The sequence below is a fragment of the Pteropus alecto genome, unplaced genomic scaffold (assembly GCF_000325575.1).
Source record: "Pteropus alecto unplaced genomic scaffold, ASM32557v1 scaffold92, whole genome shotgun sequence".
Classification (NCBI taxonomy): Eukaryota; Metazoa; Chordata; class Mammalia; order Chiroptera; family Pteropodidae; genus Pteropus; species Pteropus alecto.
The window spans coordinates 12,151,171-12,172,993 of NW_006432447.1; the positions used below are offsets into that span (position 1 = coordinate 12,151,171).

Consider the following 21,823-nt stretch of genomic DNA (forward strand, 5'->3'; position numbering starts at 1 on the left):
GCGTTGACACAAGCCCAGGGTGCAGATTCGGAAGAGGGGTCCGGACAGAGGGCTGGCTGCCATGAGAGAGCTGTGCGGGGGACGGAGGCTGCTCGGCTGTGTTCCCTGGGACCGGCTGCTGGCCAAAGTTGACATGGTTGGCACCCTGCTGGGATAGTTCAGAAAGACTATCCATTTCAACTAAAATGGACAAGAGGTAAAATCACGTTAGGCTAACAATGATGGGTATTGATAGGATTTCTGATCATTTCCTAAACAGAGACAACAGGCACAAGGCATACCAAAGGTCCAATTAAACTAAGAATATTTCAAGATAAAACTTAACTGACTGTGTTTTTACTTTCCCTTGCACAATTCCACAAACTTTAAAAGTGGGACAGTACCTCTGATCTAATTTCATGTGGTTTAGATTTAAGGCATGAAATCAATTATTTTCAAATTCTATATAATTAGAGTTTTGGGGTCAAACTATTATTCATTCTCATTATCCTATAAAGGATTATAAGCAATGTTTACTTTATGATAGCTTCTAAAAGAGTATCATTTGCTTAATGGCAACAAGAAAGAATGAATTGAACCAAGAAAAGACATCATATGCAACTAAAGAAAAAAGAAATATGCAAATATTTTCTCAGGATATATATTAACTGTTATTACTCTAGGCAAAGGGTTTGAAAGGAAAAAGATGATAAATGTTATGTATGTTCAATTTTTACCCAGACATGAATATAAAGAAGCAATCAATATAATAAATAATGAACATGGTCATAATGATAAGTAATAATAACTGAGAGCATATTGAACACTGGGCTGAGTATCTTATATGGCTTGCTTCATTTAATTCTAACCATTATGGGCGGCAGGTATATCTACAAATATTTCTCAGAATGAAGCAAATGATTTACTGTATTGCAAGCCAGTCTACCCAGTGCTTCTAAGACCCAAATGTTTCTTGAAGGAGCTATGGCTATCGCCAGATGCTAAAGACAGTCTTTCAAGGAAAGGGCAGAGAGTTGTTCTGGTACAATGGTGATACTGTCACAATTTTGCAATTTATTACCACCTACTTGAGAGGAATGCTTCTGCTTTGGCTAGATCCCTCATGTGCACTGGCTGAGAGTCAGCTCTAAGTGTGTCAAATACTTTGCTGCTGCAAGGAAGAGACTGGTTTGATGCTCTTGACTGGAAAAGCTGGGCATGATGCTGAATGGAAATTGGTGGTTTTTCCACACCATACTTCACTTGTTTAGGAATCATTTCTCTTTTCACTAAATATTCATGTTTTACATTTAGAGGAATTTATCATATTGCTCTAATCACTGATATATGCAAAATATAACTAAGAATTGGGGAAGAAACCCTCCATTTTACCAGTGATATCAGCCCAAGTGGGCCATTCACAGGGAATAGTAATTCAGGCAATTATTCCAAAAATGATGCATCGTCTTCATTATAGCTCTAAGCTATAAAAGGCAAAGAATCTGTTGTGGTAGATGGATGGTTTGCTTCAAATATTAAAAGCTAAAACATGCTCAAAATTCAGGTTCTCTTGTCTCTTAAAGTCTTTAGGAAAAGTTATTGTTGTTGTTATTAAATGAATGTAACAGAAGTAAACAGAAATAGATTTAAAACAGGGCATAATGCTACACATATTAAACATCCTATTCCTACATTATTTTAAAATATATTACTTGGAAGGTACAAGTATGTGAAAGAAAACATTAATAGAAATTAAAACATTAACCTTAATCACAGTGTTTGCTTTCACTAACACTAACAAACTCACCACGGAGAGAATGTCATAATCTAAATGCTTAGGTGTAACGCACAACTTTTATCTGTCTTTTTACACTGCAGATAATTTTAATATATTTCCTAAGTAATAAATTTTGACCTAAAGTTACATGTTCAGATAAGATGCTATACTGGAATTAAAAGTTTAGAAATGATGCAATGATTTTTCTGGTATGGATGGTAATGCAGTATGCTCACAGAAATGTCTATATGAGGGGCTGGGGATTAGAGATATAAAAATTACTTGATCTCAATTGTGGAAACCATAAAGACAATTTAATTTCCTTAAAAATTGGGTGTAAAAATAGACACTTTATTTTTCTCTAGAACAGAAACAGAAAGCATAAAAGCATTATTTATCTCTGAGAGAAATCCCAGCTAATATTAGTTATTCAAGGCCTGGTTAGGTCTTCACTGAGATGTTAAAACATGACAGCTCCCCTCCTCACGCCTCGATTTCCTGCATGTCTGACAACCAAGTCGGTTTGGCTGATTTAAACACAAACATTTATTGAATTTAATTATCTCATTATACTCATATCCACTCCCACCCTCAAAGAAACATTCTAAATTGATCTCTAATTGGGCAATCAAAAGACCTGGCTTTAGATGTGACTTTGATAAACCCCCAAATGACACGTAATGGTATGTAGCCACCGCTGCAACTGTTTTTGCTTACCCATCATATCTTTTGTCTTCTTGAAATGTTTGTACCACCTTCCAAATTCTTGACATTTTGCTGCTGAGACATTTGCATAGTAAGTGCTGTTCACAATGGAAGAAATCATACTCTGCATGAAGAGGGGGGAAACATTTGTAATACATAGCGGCACAAGATGGAGCACAGAAATGATTACAATTATAAAATTTATTTTTTAATCAACTGAGTACCAATACATTTTTGTTTCACACTTAACCTAAAGCCTTGACTTTAAAATTTGTTAAGTAGATCATCAAATGCTTATTTAAATAGAAAGCAACTGCCCACTGAGACCAGTATAAAGCTATCAAACCCACAGGCTTTGCTCTAGTATTTATGGAACCTCTGTCAATGTCATTTATTCCTAGGCTGACAAACTTTCACTGATCCCAATAAATCCAATTACGTGAAGACAACTTTATGATTGCAATTCATAAATAAACGTTACTCGGAGGTTTCATGACTGTACTCTGCCATCCTTCTACTCAGACTATGGCCCAGGGACTAGCAATATTGGCATCACCTGGAAGCTTATTAGAAATTCATAATCTTCAGCCCCACCCAGACCTAGTCAATCAGCACCTGCATTTTACCAAGATCTCCAGGGTATTTTCGTGCACATTAAAGTTTGGAAAACACCAATTGCACTTTCCAATCTTATTATTTGGGTTTCAACTGGCAGTACATTAAGTGCCTTAACACTGTTCAAAGTTTGACTGACCACATTTAAAGCGAAAACATACTATTCACAGAGATCCTCTATCAGAAGAAAAAAAGATTCTACAATCTTATTGCTAGCTTCATCTATAGTAAAGCTTGAGTTTTGAATTTCAAACTAACCATAAAAATTTTAAATATATACATTTCATGCATACTAAATTTCTCAGATATCACAAAAAAGAAAATGACCTATTTTGTCACTTGTCTTCATCCTGCTTTTAACAAACGCATGAAAACAGTCAAAAGTTTATAAAAATAAAGGCAAAAATGACAATGATTTTATTACTAGGAATTTTTTCAATTCATTTTCAACAAAGAAAAGTGTTTTCTTCCCAGCAAATTCTGGTTATGGTAATTTCAGTGACTTAATTCAGTTATTTTTAACCATAACACCCATATTCTCTAGTAGCAGCTAAATTAATTTAATTTTAGAATAATTAGACTTTGCAGCACCAATCTATCCCCACTTCTATGTGTAGAAACATGAGAATTTACATTTCAGACTTGAGCTGATCTATGGTGAAATAGCTTACAGAAGGCAGCATTGTTTGGGAGGCAGTGAACAAGCGGAAAAGCCAGTTTGGGGACAAAAGTATTTTATATCATTATCTTCTTTAAGCTACTTCTAATATAAAGCTCTTTTGGTTATTATTGATTCTCCTGACATCCATTATCAGTGTTCATTTTGTAATATGAACACACTCCCATAATATGTAAACCTTGGAGATCTTTAAAGAACTTCCAGTGAAGGATAAACTAGAGTTACATTACATATATAAAACATGGCTATCTTTCCTCAGAGGCATTGTGACATCATTTTTTGGGGACACTTTCTACTTGATAGTCCTTTTCTCATTTTACTTCTCTAAAAAGACATCTTTAATGGACTCATGATGCCCTGCCATTAATCCAGTAGCTTGCAATTTTACTAAGAGCCTTCCTCAGTCCAGAGTACAAAAAGATACTTAGCAAGGGTGCCAGAACCAGAGCCAGACGATTACCTGATCCAGTTAACAATCTGTCAGCTTCAATCACCCTGACTCCATTGTAATAATGGATCAATACAGTCAGACACTAATAAAACTATTGAGATTGCTGATGGATAACGGTGATTCTGATAATGGATGACAGCTGATGTTCTTCCACTTTGGTCCAATTTTTAAAAAATTATTACTCTTATACTTAGATATTCTGGCAGTTTCTTAAATGTTAATATAATACTACACATAAATTTTAGATATAGCTTATATCTTAATTTCCCGAAATGTTTGGAGTATTTAAATTTTGCTGAGGTTTTTGACAAACATCCAGTCTACTTCAGTTTGCCAACAGTTCTATATGTCAAATTTGCTCTTTGTTGCACACCTACTATGTGCCTGGCTGGTACTAGGGATACAAAGGCAGAGAAGACACAGCCTCTTCCTACAAGAAATTTATCATCTATTAAGAAGACAAATATGTAAACAGATCATTTTATTTTAATATGATTTAGTACATCAACATTGAAAAAAAATATATGGGGAGGGGTAAGAATTCATAGTATAGGAAAAAGTCTGACATATCTTTATAAAACTAGAGTCCATAAGTAATAGTACTATGGTAGTTCATTATTATCCGTGAAAAAATAATATCCACATGTGCATGTTCATCGAAGCTTCCCCCAGCTCTTGTTTAACCCTAAGTTGATAGGCTCTGTCCTGAAGTGACTCTCTGGATGCTTTCTAGTCTATCAAGTGATGTGTGCTTAGGGAACTCAGATTAATGTAAATATTAGCCTAAGCAAGACATAAATCAAAAGGCTAATCCACAGGTTATGATGCCTGCCAAAGCAACTTTTTAGATTCTCTATTTTTTTGTGCTTTGGAGGGGGAAGGGCTAGTAAATATTCCATAATTCAGGTAACTTGGGGTCACTTTAATTTTTATTGGAACAATATGCACTAAATTTCATATGTAACCTTTCTTTTTTCTTCTTGTAGTAAAAGCTTTATTGAAATCTTAGGCAGGACATCTGACTAGACTAGTGTTTCAAGAGCAGGGAAGAGAAGTTTCAGAACATTATAGGGCCCACGGCATTTGAAAGATAATATTCAGTATTGTTATCTTAAATTTGGAAAAGCATAAAAAAAAAACTATTGTTTTGATAATATAAATGACAGAAAGTCAAGATTAATATTTTCCTAGATGGTTGGGGTATACAGAGCATAGACTAAGATCCATGTTTTTAAGGTGAGAAGCTTGGGATTCTTATGTCAATCAAAAGGAGACATTGGTTTAAAAAGATTACACATAGCTGAGAGTTCATGCAGGTCTGGGTTCCATATTATTTTCCAGCCCAAATGACTGGGCATATATTAAATACACACTAAATGTTTGTTTGATGAATGGAATCAGCTTGATCTGCATTCAAGTCCCCAAGATGTGCCACACACTGGGAGTGACGCTCTGGTCAAAGCGACTACTCTATCCCAATTCTCCATCTTAAATGGCAATGATGGTAGCACTCATCCCATGTATTGTTCTGAGAATCTATTCATTCTGGCATTTTTATTCATTCAGCATACATTTATTGAACTTCTATATGTGCCAAGCACTGGGCAAGCCACTAAAAAAATAATGACTTGACGAGACATTGGACAGTAAATAAAATAATGAATGCGATGTAATTACCACAGTATCTAGAACATACAGAGTATGAACTTAAGGTATGTTAATTACTATGACAATCCTCTGCCACCACCTCTTCATTGGGCTTTGATTATATGATCACATCTCAGATCAGTCAAAAGACTATGATGTAAATTACAGAAAGGTATCAGATAAAATTTTCAAATGATATATTTTAAGTCAAATATATTTTCTTATGAAAAATGAAGAGTATATCAATTAAATTATTAAGTTACAAGTCGGGTCAAGTGCTAACAAGGGAAAACAACAAAGAAAAAGAGAATTTTCATTTGATGCAATATTCCAATTCGGTGGTTATCTTCCAAAGATGGCCTGTACATGGTAGCTGACATCAAGAGGATACACGCCACTTCCCTCACCTGGATAATCAACCAGTGCCCTCTCCCATCTCTAGTTAACAGCTGCTCATCCCTGAAGATGTATTTCAAGTATCTCTCCTTCTGCCCTTCCTGACTTTCCAAACATCATGCACATAGTACCACAATAGCATTCATCATGCTGTTGATTTTCTACTAGACTGGGAGCCTTGGGTCTTATCTCCAAATAGCATGGACTCATCACAGGGCTGGGCACATATTAGGTGATCAATAAAAGAGCACTGGAATAAGCCATTGCTGTAAGCTACCAAAAAAAACCTCCTTTTTTTTTTTTTTTCTTTAAAGGTCAAAAATGTCAGCTTGTCAAATAAATCTTCTAAATCCATCACTTTTTGCTGTCATTTTAAAACTCATAGTTTAAAGAAACTATGTTCATTAATTTGCAAGAGATCCCTTCCCAGGTTTTCCAAAATGCATCCACACAGATGTCTCGGAAGTTGCAGTGCTCGGTGGTTATGTCATTCTCATTCTCTCTGGGTGTCTATTTATATGAGCTTTTTAAAGCGTGTTGAGAAAGACACAACTGGTATCGCAAGTTTTCCTATTCAGTGGCCAGTCTGTGTAAAACATCAATGTTCAGGGAATAAAGTAATTAGGCTGACGAAACTCGGTTTAAATCCCAAATTCAAGTGCTACATACAATACCAAGCAATGAATAGGTCACAGCTCCCAGTGCTGGAAAACAGAAGTTGAAAGTCGGCAGAAATTGGCTGTGGGTCTCATAACCCCAGTGTGACACGATTCTCTCATCCTAGGAGCCAAGTTGTAAGCTTTTCTAAGATCCATAAAGCACATGTCTACTCCCTATGAGAAGCTCCGGTTCTTTCTGGGAGTCTGCTGAAGTTCCGATCTGAGAGAATGCCATCTTCACAGAAACCCCGGCACTCTAGAATGATACCATCTGCCACAGGCTGAGCTTCCTTTTCAGCCAAATACATTATTTATAACCTTTCTAATTGTGAAAAGGTAAGGGTGGAATTTTTCTAAAGCCTGACTTAGATATAGTTAGAACATTCTGAACCTTTGCTCTAAAATACAGCAGGTCTCTAAATTTGAAAAACAAAAAAAACAACAAAAAACCTCCACAAGGAATCAGTGGAGGTTATATAATTTTTCAAAATGTTATATTCTTTCAATCCCTTCTAGAACAGGATATATATTGCAGGTATATATTTATAACAGATTCAGAAACTAAAAGAAGAGTTTTATTTTTCTACTTGGTCATCTTATTAGCCAGTGAAGAGGTTTTGAGAGAGGTGAGGCCTTCTGAAAAAAAGGTTCATCAATTGGGGAAATGCAGTGATCTGATTACCCTTAAAATTGCTTTGTTGTGCCTTTAACAACAACAAAAAAAAACCCACCCCAAAACAATGCTAATCAGGTTATTCAATCATTTAAACCAAAACTGTTCATGCTTTTCTGCCAAATCAACCAACCACAGCAAAATCTGTTATCTCTGATTGCTCAGCTTCCAGTCAAAAAACAGTTAACCCCCACTATACCAAAAGTTTTCCAAAATACCCTCAAAGCTCTGCATGCTCATGGAGAATAAAGAGAAAGCCATGACATCTTTAAAGGGCAACTGGAGTTCGGTACTGTATTTGCATATCACAATATACTCTGATAAACTAAACAGCCCGTACCGGAAGCCAGCAGCTCCTTAGCATTTCATGTGATCTTCATACTGGCTTTCATGCACTATTTTTTATTTTAAACAGGACTCTGATATCATGATCAAAACTTACTAAAGATCTGCCGATGGTTTAACTGAAGTAGGAGAAGGTAGCAAGAAAATGTACAAAATGGTGGTTCACCCATGTTTAAAGCTTTCAGGCTCCATCAGCAGAGAGGGCAAAGGCTACAACATCTTATTTACACAATTATCTAAATACGATTAAACAGCTGATGGACAAATATTAAACTGGAAAATGTATAGTCATTTCAGCTTAATGTAATCCTCTTTCTGTAAACACCCAAGATGATTTTTTTCAACCAGAACAGTCCTGACATCTCATAAGCCTAAGGGTGAATAGCAAGAGATTGTTTTTGATAGTTATAAATATTCAAAAGACATGCAGACCATCTGCTTTCATAATACAGGTAAAGCAAGACTGAAATGGTGACTGCTGTATAAAAATGATTCTTTTAACAAAGTCTTCCTCTCCTCGAAAACTATAAAGACAGATGTCAAAAACTGTTTACACAGAGCAATCAGGAGCGTGCAAAATGTAATATTCCTTTTACACACAGTGCTTGCTAAAGAGATTTTTTTTTCTTTTTCTTCCCATCTGTGTGTTGCAACACATTTCTACAAGTTAAAAACATTTTTTTTCAAACAGAGATCTCATGAATACCCAAAAACATGCTATCTGGTTTCTGAATGCTAATTAATTTCAACTAAGGAATCTGAATATCTTTTTCTGTAGGAAGGAATGTATGTTTTGAATTGGAATACTCTAGAGAGGCAGTAAGAGAAAAAGAGAAATAATCTTATACAAGTTTAATTCTATAAGGCAATTTTTATGGTTCTACCTTGTCTGTAATATATATACATACGTGTGTATATGTTATGTACATGCTTGAAATGATAGCTTATCACTGCTAATGTCCTTGTCATAAAGTCTAAAATAATTGTTTTCTGAAATAAATGTCCGCACATGCAAAATATATATACAGAAACCTTTAACTTCTCAGTCAATCCAGAGTGATGCATAAAGCCTTACAGTTAATTTTCAGAATTGGAACACTAATCTTGACAGTAACCTTTTTATGTATTGTATTAATGGCACAGAGGCATTAAGCACCTTTTTATAATTTTCAATAAAATGAGCATTTACTGAACAATCTGTCAAACTGCTGGCTCTTTATACTTTACATTTTTTATTTTTTGAGAAGTGCAACTTCATACACTTCAATGTCTTTCTCCATGTCCTATTTGCCTATGGCCTGAATTTTTACAGCAGTTTTTTTTTTTTTTTGTATGCATGTGGAAAACTCAAAGGTCAAACTTTAATTTCAGGTCAAATGGAATCAACTCTCCACATTCAAATACAATTTTAATAGGGATTCTCAGGAAATGGGGTTTTCTTTTAATCCCAAAGGATATCAAATACTACAAACAAGCTCTAAAAGGCATCATATGAGGTAGTGACATGAAACAAATTTGCTGAAAATTAACAGGTAGTCCCCATCTGGTATTTGGGGGTGGGAAAGAAGGGAAATGGGCTTCAATTTATGAGAAGCAAATGACAGGGTTTCTAAGTGTAATATTCTGTTTGTGCATGCTTGCTTATGTTCCCCAAATCTTTCCCTCTGGATCCTCTACTGCTTTCTACACTATTCTCTTGGGAAATACACTGGGGTATATTCAGAATCTCAATTTGTTGAGAAGAGACTAATCACTTCTAAATTTTACTTAAACTCCAATTGTCATAGTTATGGCTCTTGCCATCTTGGTCAATCCCAGTGCTTGAAAATGGCTTTTTTACACCAAGTAACCCTACAAGGGTTACTAAAATACACCAGAAATGGAAACTCAGTACAAAGCTCTACGGGAATACAAAAGGAAGCACAGGAAAACACACTGAATTGTTTCAATTTTCTTAGTATATCTCCTAAAGATGACAATGCGATAATTTCAGACACAGAAATTTTATTTAATTATTTAAATATCCAATTCATAATTTTTTAAAATGTTGGTTCACAGTTCAGATGGCTTTTCCACCTAAAGTAATTTTACGTAAGACCCAGATAATATCTTTTGACCAGATTCTTTTTTCACTCCTTTTGTATAAGTACCTAAATCTTTCTTACTACACTGAAACCTTTTTATTCAAACTAATCAAACATTTTAGCAAACAGCTTAAATTAGAAAATATTTGTTAAAAGATGTATTATTACTAAGGGCATGTAATATTTCAAATTAACTGCACAGAGAAGTTTACATTTGTTCGTCTGCAATATGAAGGTAATTGAACTAGATAATCTTTGAGGTCCCTTCTAAGAGCTTTAACATTCTATGAAATCCATATGTCTTCCCAGAGGTTCTATAGTGTCTCCTTTAGTGACTAAAAAACAATTCAATTGTAATACACATCATCCATTCTCAGGCATTTACTGTGCAAATGTCCCCAGGTATAGTTTATTTTTAGGATAGTTAAAGTCCCTTGGTATCTTGCTTATAATATGATTATTAAAAATATACTCATCATGAAGTTAAACATTATGTAACTCCAAATAGGATTTTCACAAGTTTTTCATTAGATAAATCTAAATCCAATGATTTTGATTTTATAATAAAAATTGTTTCCTAAAATTCTGAATCTGTATCAACTTGCACATCTGGAGAATGCTTGCTTACTTTCTCTGATGGCCTTTGTGTGGTTAAATCTATCCTCTATGGAGATTAAATTTTCTAGTATCTCCTTAGAAATAGCAGAAAAAAGATACCAAATTTGTGTTAAGTTCCAGGCCTCCTAAATACAGCATATTGAAAAATTTTAAGCCACAGAGTGAAAAAAAGAATGAAAGTAATCTGAACAATCTACTTTTTCAAAAGTAAATACTAGAATTAGGCTCTGAACTCTTCACAGACTTTATGTTACTTCTTTGCATTCCTTCTTTAGATTCTAAGACACAGTGCCTAAAAATTAGAGAGAAAAGACAGTCTGGCTTCTGGCTTTTGATGGCACCACAGAACTCTGAGAATCTCATGAAATCTATGGAAACTCTCCCCACATATGCTCCCAAAAGTGATTTATAACTTCAAAGTCTACATGAACCTATAGAGGCTGCAGGTTTTGTGGACCCCACACAAATCTGATCCAAGATTTCAGAGGAGACTAAGGGCTAAATCATGTCCTTGATTTTTGTGTTTCACTATTAACTGTTAGCCAAGACTTCCTATGTCTACTAGATAAATATAAATCCATGTCACCTCTGGATTAGGTCATAGAGAAAAATCAAATTATCCTGAGTCATCTCTATTAGTATTATAAAAATACTTCACAGTTTAGGAAAATGCTATATACTGCTACTTATTATGGTGAAATGGTAAAAATGTGTTGGACAGGTTATACATCATGAGATAACGAGCCCTGTCCATCACAGGTGTGTGTTCCAGGCTGAGCTAGTGTTCATGCAGAAGGGTGGACCAACCAAGTCCACGAGACCCTTTCTGGAATGGCTGAACAGTTACTACACCTATAGCTCTCTCTAAACTCAAATGATTCTGGACCTTTATACAGCTGACTTTTATACACGTTTATAGTCCTAAACAGAGTCTCTAATGCCAAACGTGAACTTTAGAATATCGACTGAGGAATGGACGCTGGGGGCTCCCTGGGGTTGTACTGACCCCTAGCATTTCCATGTTGGCAGCATCAGCACCCTTGTCTATAAATTTGACCCCATTACTGAAAATTCCCTTGTTTATTTTTTAAATATGAGAAATGGACAAAAAGAAGTAAAAATGTTAGTAAAGTATTTTACTAGCTAAAAGAGATTTGAGATTCAGTAAAAAAAATGTCAATTTCAAATATAACACAACTGAGACAAAATGAAGTATTAGCCATACTGAAATATATGTTCAATTATGGAAGAAAAATTTTAAATGTGCATAGAAATAAGTTGCTAAAGATTGTACTTAACAGTGATATATAATTAAGTCTTTTATAGCATTTTTTTAGATTGCTGGGTCCCTTGTACTCCAAAAACTATTATTCTACTTACAAATATGTTTTATACATTTATGAAAGAATATTACAATAAAAGTAAAAATATGAAACAGCTTGGAATATCAGTAGGTTTTCTTTTAAAAAATTTCAGAAATAATTTGCTCTTGGTTAGGTAAATTAAAAATTCAGAATGAAGTTTAATAAAAAACATTTCGTAAGGTACAATACTATAGATAAAGAGTATCTATAAAATACTACTAATAAAACCACTGACATAGTTTATTGGTTCGTGAAATTACCATGGTGAAAATCCTATGAGGATATTTCAGTTTTACAAATATTCCTGAGATCTTATTGTGTGCCAGCATCTATGACTGCGATGATGACTAAAACTTAGTCCCTTTGCTATACAGTCAATTACAGTGTACACAGAGAGGCTAGTTAGTTCATAGATAATTTCAAAACAATGCAGAAAGTACTATGATGGCTGCATAAAGGAAGAACAGAGCCTTGAGTGTGAGAAGTGGGGGTGAGAGAAGTTAAAGGAAAGGACACAAAAAAACTCACATCCAGATGACAGTTCCACAAAGCATTTTTATCCTCTTTGACACTGTCCAAAGTTATATCATATTTGTTTAATTTGCAAATGTGCTTATTGAAAGCACAAGGCACAAGGAAGCCTGACTTCCATTTTAGAATATATCAGAATTTTTTAATGATTCTAAGGACAGTGCTATAAGTCTCTTAAGGGTAGAAATGAGTTATAGCATGGTCTTCTAATTTTTTCATAAATGAAAAGTTCTTGGTTGCTTTCATAAAAAATGAAGCTTACACCAAAATCTTCTATGTAGCAGTAAAGTTTCTTAGATCGTACAGCACCCACAGTGTGATTTCAAACTCTTCATCCCCAAGTCTTAGAAAAATAACTGAAGTTACTGTACACCTTAGAACTGAACATCATTCTAAATGTTTTACAGGTTTTACAAATTCTAATAACAATCCTGAAAGACTGGTACTATTACCTTCCTACTTCACAGATGAGGAAATTGAGGCATGGACAATCAGTCACTGGCCCAAGCTTATAGAGTTGGTAATGACAGCTCACATTCTTGACCCCTATTGTAATGAATGCTACTAGCTCACTAATCAAAGTGATGGCAAAGAGCAATGACACACACTCACATAAAAAGTAACAGACTAAAGTTGCTGAAAAAATATGTTACTTCAAGAAATAGTTCCATTAAAAAATAAAAAGAAAACAAAATCAAGCTCTGTCCTATGTTAACATAATCCAAGGTTTCAATACATTTGGAACACACCTATTTTGTGAAATGTCAAATAGTTAATACTTATTTCAGTTAGCTCCACATTTGCTAGATTGACAACAAAATGGGACAAGCTAGGATAATCAGTGGTACCCAGTGATTAAGTATCCTGTCTTGTTATCTAGATAAGAATGTGATCTCAAATGATGCTAATAATCAAGGCTTTACTCTTTCTTAACTTTCAACATATCATCTGGTTTGCATCTTTAACCCTTCTGAGTAAACTAAATTAGATTAGCATTTTTATGAGAAAATACTGCAATACAAAATAATATTTTTTAAAAAGAAGAAAGCAAAGGAAAAGACGACTGAAGAGAATAAAGTTTAAGAGTAAGAATGAGAGAAAGAAAAACAGAATGTTGAAAGAAGTCAGCTACCTTCTCTATAATGAGGAATTCTGAAACCTTATGAATTGTCCATGATGAAACTCCAGCACCCCATAATAATACTGTATATTAGAACACAATACAATCTTATATTTCTGTAGCGCCCGTCATGCAAGCATCCCAGGGTGCTTTACAATCATTATGAGTTAAAATTAAAACTGAAGCACATACAATTCCTAATAGAATCATTTTAAAAATGCTAAACAGAACAAATAACTTTTAAGTCTAGATTTAAAAGTCCCAACAGCCAGAGCTTTCCTTACTTCAATTGGCAATGAGCTGCAGAGCCTCGGCTGAGGCTCTCTCCTGTTATGTTAAAGGCTCTCTTATGTTTTTTTATGCTCAGAGCACGTTATAATAAAGCAGTTTCCAATGAAAGACAGAAAAAACTGGGTGCGAGTATCTGTTTGTTTTGATTGTTCTGAGTTTAGGATTTTTTTGTTTGTTTATGAGTTTGTATGGGGCCCAAATCTGACATGAAATAAAATAGGTTTAAAAAGCAAATCTAGATAGAGCCCAACTTGAAATTTTAGTGACTGTAAAAAAGACGCTCAAAAGGCACTCTAAAACTAGCTCTGCTTTAGCAAGAAAATCAGATTGATTAGCATGATTTGGTTAACTTAAAAAAAAAAAAAAAATTAGAAAATAGCCATATCATAGGCTTTGGCCCAGGCCACTACACCTAAGCCTTGGCAGTATTTATTATTCTGCAAATCAGAAAAAAAAATAGAGAAAATGCTCTCATGATATTGTAATTTTCCTTGCATTAGCGATTCTGAGGTCAATGGAAACCTGTTCAGATCTAAAACAAAGCATAGGTAAAAATCTATTAAGTGAAAATGAAGTACTTACACATTGTTAAACACTCCCTAAATTGGCATGGCTTAAACTCTTTTATGTTGTACTATTGTGAAAAGATAGTGGCCATAAAATATTTGAGATCAATCCATTTTAAGTTACATGCTTTATTAAGTTCGGTTTTTTTGATTAATGATCTGAAAGGTTATAGAGAACTAACATCAAACTACAGTAATATCTTTGTGTTATCTAAACCAGCTAAAAATAAGCCTGATATATGAGATTCAAAAAGAAAAACTTGCAATTTAGAGGACAGTTCTATGGTTAATATTACACTATTAACACAGAGCAGATGTCTCACTAAGTTGAAAGAGGAACTAGAATGAAGTAATAAATGAATCAAAAAAGGAGGCAGAAAAATATTCTTTGGTAGAAGTTTAGCAAGGCACATAACTGCCTATTTAAGACTGTTTTTTCCATTTCCTTTATGTAGCTCACCATCAATACAATTGCTGAAAGTGATAATAAAATCCAATTAGTATCAAGTACTTCAGTGCCTGGCAAAGCAGGTATTCATAATCTGAGATTCCCATGGCCAGTAGGGTAAGGACTGGGAAAAGTTTTGTAATTAAAAAAAGGAAAGAATACATGATAGTCCCCCAAATACATGAGAATTAACAAGGTTTATAATATTGTACTAGGAGGGGGCAAGTACAAAATCATACAAGCACACCTCAAACAGGAAACTTTCTATTTTTAAATGGAGCTGACAGTTAGAGCCTTGTCCATCATATCAGACTCGTGAATGACTAAGGTCTGTGCTTTCAAATAGACTCAAGAAATTCAACTGCCCAGTTTCCAATGTGAATACCCAACGTTGTCTTGGGGTTCAAATCAATGGGCTATTAGCTCAATTATACCTACTGATACAGATGGATGTGGGGATGGGGGATTGAAGTGACTGAGACAGAATTGTTACATTCAAACCTTTTGGAACTTCCCAAAATACCAGATTACTCCAGAAGTCAGTTCTCATGGTCTAAATCACCCTTGCATGCTCTAAATTAGGGACATGAGATGATGGCACTTTTAAAGCAAGCCAATGTACTAACAACAGAATCAGACATACAAAAACAAAGCACATGTGTTAAAGAAAAATTTCAGTAGTAAGAATAAATACAATTGGAGAACTATAAATAGTTACCACTACTTTAGAGAAATGTAAGTATTTTATAAAATACATCAAATTAACCAAGTAGGATATTTGGTTAAGTTCACAGCCTCCAGGTATGTATTCTTGCCCCTCTACTTTATGTGACTGTGGGCACTCATTTAAACATTCTATGCTTCAGGTTCCTGAACTGAAAATAGGGATATAAAACTAATACGGTGATAGAAGTGCTCTTGATACACCAGAAGCACTAAATGAAAGCTAACAATTATTACTTCAGCTATTAAGATGTATCATCCTTATTAGTACACTAGAAATTGGAGTATTCAGTCACACAGCTGACTGTCAAATATATTTTTGAATGAATAAATATGTGAATATATAAATAAATGTCATAGGTTAGACTTGAGGTGAAATACAATATATGAATATTGACACTGCATATTCCCTTGAGAATGTGATTATTAATGTTTACTAAAAACCTTTTAAAAATGTCATTTCAGTCCAAGTATTAGCAAGAAAGTACAGTTAAAACATTATATACCTATAATATAATGGTTAGAACTTTTTAAATTGTTCCTCCAGTGTTATACATAATACAGACTGAAAACCAGCTGAACACAGAGGTTTATTAAATGTCCAGGGAAATTACTATCAAATTTCAGAGAATCAACCCGGTTAAATGCTAAGCTTTAGGAGGGCAGAATAGTGTCCTTTTTTAACCTGTTTTGTCAATACATAATAAAAAAAAGTGACATATTTTAGATACTTAGATGCTGGCAGGAAAAGAAAAAACAAAAAATCGTTTTTCTCAATATTACTTCTAATGGATTGTTCAAATTTAAATTCACTTTATACCGCTTTTACTACATGAAAATGAAAATGACAATTCGTTCTTATGTTATGTAGGACTCAGGCTTGGAGCTACTTTTTCCCAGGTGAGAAATAGAAAACAATGAAATAGAAAACAACCCAGGGCCTTAAAAATGTGGAAGCTGTGATGTGTGAGTGTGAATGTGTATGTGTGCGTGTGCGTGTGCGTGTGTGTGCATGCATGTGGTGGGGATGGGTGGTAAAAATGCACATACCAGATTAAAATCTCCAGGAATATTTGACCTAAACATTTTTAGATTGGAAGATATTAGGCTGGTAGAAGTAATAACTGACCTTTACTTATGGCACTTTTAACAAAATTAATCTTTCCTTTTATTGAATGTATATACTTTAATCCAGTGTTTCAGTTCAATACCTAAAACTTCAGGGAAAACTAATATCAAAATGAAATGTTTTCTTGTAAATCAAAATGTTTATTTTTTTAACTCTCAATTTATTTCCTGAAGGAATCCATACTCTCAAAGTTCTCATAACCACAGGATTTCCTGTCCCCAAGTAACACTCTATTCTTTCCTCAATACCTGCAGTTCAGAATACAACATCCAACTTATCTAACCATACCCACTGAAAAAAGCAAGAGTAACAACACAACACCCAACCTCATATCTATATAATGAGTTAAGTGTTTCTTATGTCTTAGAATGTTTTACAAAAGTAAACAACATGTATGAAAACTTAACAAATGGATGACAGTCTATTTAGCCTTATTTATGATAAGAAAGCAGTACCAGAAATAAAGGTATGAGTTATAAATCAAACCATATGCACACTTATGGAATTTCTGCAGCACAACATAAGTATTCACTTTACAATCAACACTTACTTTAAAATTTATCACTGAAAAAGGACTTCGGGTAAGTCACTAACTAGCATTTGACTTTAATCTCTAGGGACACTGGCTTCTTCATCTGTTCAAAGAGGAATGAGGGAAAGATAACACCTTCTAGTTCTAAGATTCCAAGTCCGAACTGAACAGCTGCTTAGCCAAGTGCGGGACAATCCTCTCTGGAGGCAGGGCTTATCAGACACCACAGGTAAAACTCCCGTTGGCTTCCCGTTTCTACTCTCTCCTGGCCTCTTCTCTGCAAAGGGAGTCTATTGCCCACACAGTGGACATTCTGCTAAACATAATATTAAGGGCCTCTGTAGCCATTATTGCTCCTGGGGTATTATTATATTCAACAAAACAAAACCCTTGATGTACAGTAAAATGTGTGTCCTGACTTATAATGCTGAAGTTCTCAAGTGAATGAGTCAAAACTCCACAGAGGGTAAAAAAAGTCTTAACTCATAACATTTCTTGGTGTTAGGTCCCATTTTGTACAAGACTGAGACAATATTTACTTGCTAGGCATTTTTCACCATAGCATCTTCATCACCAAATAAATCTCAGCCATAGGAGAAAGAGTAGTTTTGCCTCGCTCAGCATATATTTTGGGCTTAGGCCTTAGAGAGCCTGCATTTCTGGTCTTTAACTAATAACTTATGATGGAAAAGAAAATAAAGGAGAAATGAAAAATAGTTCACTATTAAACTATTCTGAATTGAGTATCAGATTTACGGATTCATTCTAGAGAAAGAAACAGAAGATAATATAGCAGAATATAAAATAAGTCCCTCATTTAGAGGACAGGTTGCCCTTCTTTCATAACATTATTTTCTAATATTTGCTGCCACGGCTAAAATATGCATGATTTTTTCAAAAGACTTTTTTAAAGAAAAGACGACCATAATTACAACTGATGTTGAAGTTACAGCCTGGTTTCACCACTGAATGATTACAGCGGGGTCATCAGCTACATGTGGCCACATGTTCTTCTAAAGGCCTCGCTACAGAAATTCACCAATACATGACTCCAAAACCAAGTTCCGAATTTCATTTTGTCATTCTGTTTAACGTTATAATTGCCTGTATTCAATTCATTTCCCATGATAACATTAAGTAAATTCACAATTATATTTATAAGCTACAGTACAGTGAGGTGGAGTTTATTGGCTGAATGTTGATGTCATTTAACAATTAGTTCTCACTGCCTATATCAATAAATGCTTATACTAGCATCCTCTTCTCCAGCTCACAGGAAATGCATTAAATCTTTGCCTGAATTTACTTCCAAATCAATGGGACACTTGGTAACATGCAAGATACATGAGATTCCTATCTTGGGTGTTCATACATATTTTAACTCTGAATTAAAAAAAGTTTATTTCTATGACATTTCAAGTTTTCAAATGCTAATAACTAAGTGACATATTATCTGGAATTGTCTGCAAAACCCAAAGTCCCAGAGGTAAGAGTCACCTGCTTCATTATATCATCCTATTGATTTAACTGTGTTTAATTAATTTAAATTACTTTATTGGATGGTTATAAATTCACATCTTCTCTACTCCAAGGGTGAGAGCAGGAGGATGAAAGGAGGTAAGCTAAAATGACAAAAAGAGTTTGCTCTGAATTTCAAGAAATTGACACTTAACAACACAGAGAACAGTTTACCTGTGGCTATAGCTTACCTTAAAAGAATACAGAAAGCCATTACTAACTATAAACTTAATGCATTTGCTTCATTCCTATAATTGCTAACAAATATCAAAGTAAAGCTGATGGACTGTAATGCAGCAAACCTGAAATGCATTGAGTTTCCATGAAACGATAACACAAAGCCCACAAGCTTCTTTCCAAAGGTACCCAGTATTACATTAGAAACACATTCTGAGAATATCTCAATTGCAGAAATGTTTACAGCAGAGTCATATAGTTCAAGTTCAAGTGACTGACAGACTAATATGCAGAATTACATTTTAAACTTCAATGAAAAGAAAACCTTTAAAGATTTACTAAAAATCTAGATCAGCATACTATATCGCAGAATGACCTTACACTGGGTTTAGGCACTGAAGGTCCCATTATAACATATTTACACAGTGGCTATGCAGACTGCCCATTAAGAGTAGGTTCAGAGCACCCTTTTTTTTTCGTATCTGAAATCAGCTTAGCATTATCAAAAATGATGTTTGGTTTTACACTGAGAAACAGGGGCCAGTCTCTACCTAGAATTTCAGTTGCCCTCTATCAAAATTCATTAAAAAACTCAAGCACAATAATAATAAATCTTTCTCTCATTTCAAAAATCTCTGATGGTATGACAGACATCTCAGAAGGAAAAAAAAAAGTAAACCAATGCCCCCAAACTGGTGACAAAATAAATCCTAATGGACAATAACTACGCAATTGTTAGTTATGAGAAAAAGATTTCTGTTCTTTTATAATTGTTTTTACTAAATGCTCTCTTTTACTTTTATTTCTGTTTTAATAAACCAAGTATGTGAAAATTATACTCTTATTTCATTCAGGCAGCATGGCGGAGTGTTCCACATTAACACTAACACTGCCACTGCCACTCCCCAAAGGCTCCTGGAAGTTAGACCACTTTCTCTCTTCCTTAACTGGGGGCACTCAGGAGAACGCAGCTTCCATGCTCAGATCACTGAGAAGAGGAACTGAAAAACATGCTAACAGTCTTTTGCTGAGCCGTTTTTCCTTCACTCTTTTCCCCAAGGGAGAAAAGGTATAAAGGCTCTGTCCAGAATGAATCAGGCACATTTTTAAAAGTCACTAGTGATCAAGTCACTTTGCATTTTTGGCAGATTCCTGCTTCAAATACCGTTGCTTTAGACTACATAGCCCCATCAAACCTCAACTCAGAGCTGCCCATGATGTCTTATTATTTATTACATGTTATGCTAAGTACCTGTGAAAGGGGGCACTCCTTGGCCAACGAACTCTGATTCATATCTTTCAGTAAGTCCTTCAGAGCATTCCTTACTGTGGTGTGCGACCATTGTTCAGGAGGCAAGTCTTCTAGTTTGGGGCAACTATTTGAGACATAGATTAGAAAGGGGATTATTACAAGATTGCATCCCGCTGCAAAACATTCCTTTAAGACAGACAGATTTCATTTTGCGCATCAAACAGATGCATCTGGAGATTGCTCTCGGTCTCCTGATTGTTCCGATTAGTTAATTACTTTATACAACACATCTGCTGTATCGATGCATGAATTATACATCAGCTGCCTGTGGTGGCGATTTTTTCATGTTACTTCTACCTTCCTGCTCTGATGCGCTTGGGAAGACAATTTAAGGTGTACTGCTTTCTCACGAGCCATCGTCAAAAGCATTAACATATTAACCATTTTCCTTTCATGACTCTGTTCATACGAATTAAAATGGTAAAAAATGTATAAATAAATAAGATTGCGGCAATAGTGAATAAAGCATTCTTTCACAAAATGTACACAGATGGCACTGTTCATGATATGCAAAAATATTTTTCTCTTAAGTAAACTTTATGTAAAATGCTTTCTTGTAATGCATCATTTAATTGACTAATATGAAAAGTCTTGTCTTTCGATAACCCGCACAAACCTACAAATTAAGTTGGGGGGGTAAGGTTGCCTTGAAATTCAATAGTGAAGTTAGAAAAATAAAACAGAAGGGGTAAAGTAACAAAATCAATTTGAATTAACCTTTCTGAAACACAGGAAATAAAAACTGAAGATTGACCAGAGATAGCTTTAATTCAAAAGATCAGGTAAGTAGAACATCTTCCCCTAAAATACTGTCCCGACTCACCTGTGTAACTGAATTTTCAATGTGACCACATGATACACGTCTTGAAGCATATCTGCTACCGTAGCATCAGGGGCATCTGTCACATAAGACAGTGGAACTGGATTCCACTTTCCAACCTGGATTAGCCCTATTCCAAATAAAGAGAATATATCATTAAATACTTTACCCTTCAGATAATACATTTAGTAGTTTTTGTTTTTGTTTTTTTTTTATGGCCCTCACCGCAAGCAATACTGTTATTTCTGTTTGAATTATTCCCTTCCCTCTAAAAGGCAGGTCAATGAAAATATTCACAGCTTAGCTTTCCAAATTGTGAAATTATGTAAATGACTATAGGATTGTTTATTATTTTGGAAATCAAACCCCATCAATAAAACCTATGCATAGGCCACATTTTCCTAACTTACAGGAAGTTCTAATAAGACATAGCTGAACCAGTTCTAAATGGCTTTACGATTTAGATAAGATTCTCTATTGCAAAGGGAATCAGCATTGAAAAATACTTTACAGCCCATAAAACCATCAGAAACAGAATAAAAGAAACAGAACTAGATATTCAGTCATAAATGCAAATTGACTCTCAACAGTCCATCTGCTCAAATACGCTCCTCACTTCCTTGTGGGTCCTCAGTGGAGCAGATTATTAAGGTCAATAAGCATA

At 34.7% G+C, this 21,823-nt stretch overlaps 1 protein-coding gene across 1 annotated transcript in view; it reads right to left on the reverse strand.

The window, feature by feature from the left end:
- SATB1 (SATB homeobox 1) overlaps positions 1–21,823 on the reverse strand; it is a 76,257-nt gene that overhangs the window by 45,878 nt on the left and 8,556 nt on the right. Inside the window, exons 4-7 of the mRNA XM_025043641.1 lie at positions 21,163–21,289; positions 20,280–20,403; positions 2,474–2,585; positions 1–180 (exon numbers count right to left, since the gene is read on the reverse strand). The exon at positions 1–180 is cut by the window's left edge and continues 335 nt beyond it. Of these exons, the coding sequence (XP_024899409.1) occupies positions 1–180; positions 2,474–2,585; positions 20,280–20,403; positions 21,163–21,289 (543 nt within the window). The remainder of the gene's footprint in view (positions 181–2,473; positions 2,586–20,279; positions 20,404–21,162; positions 21,290–21,823) is intronic.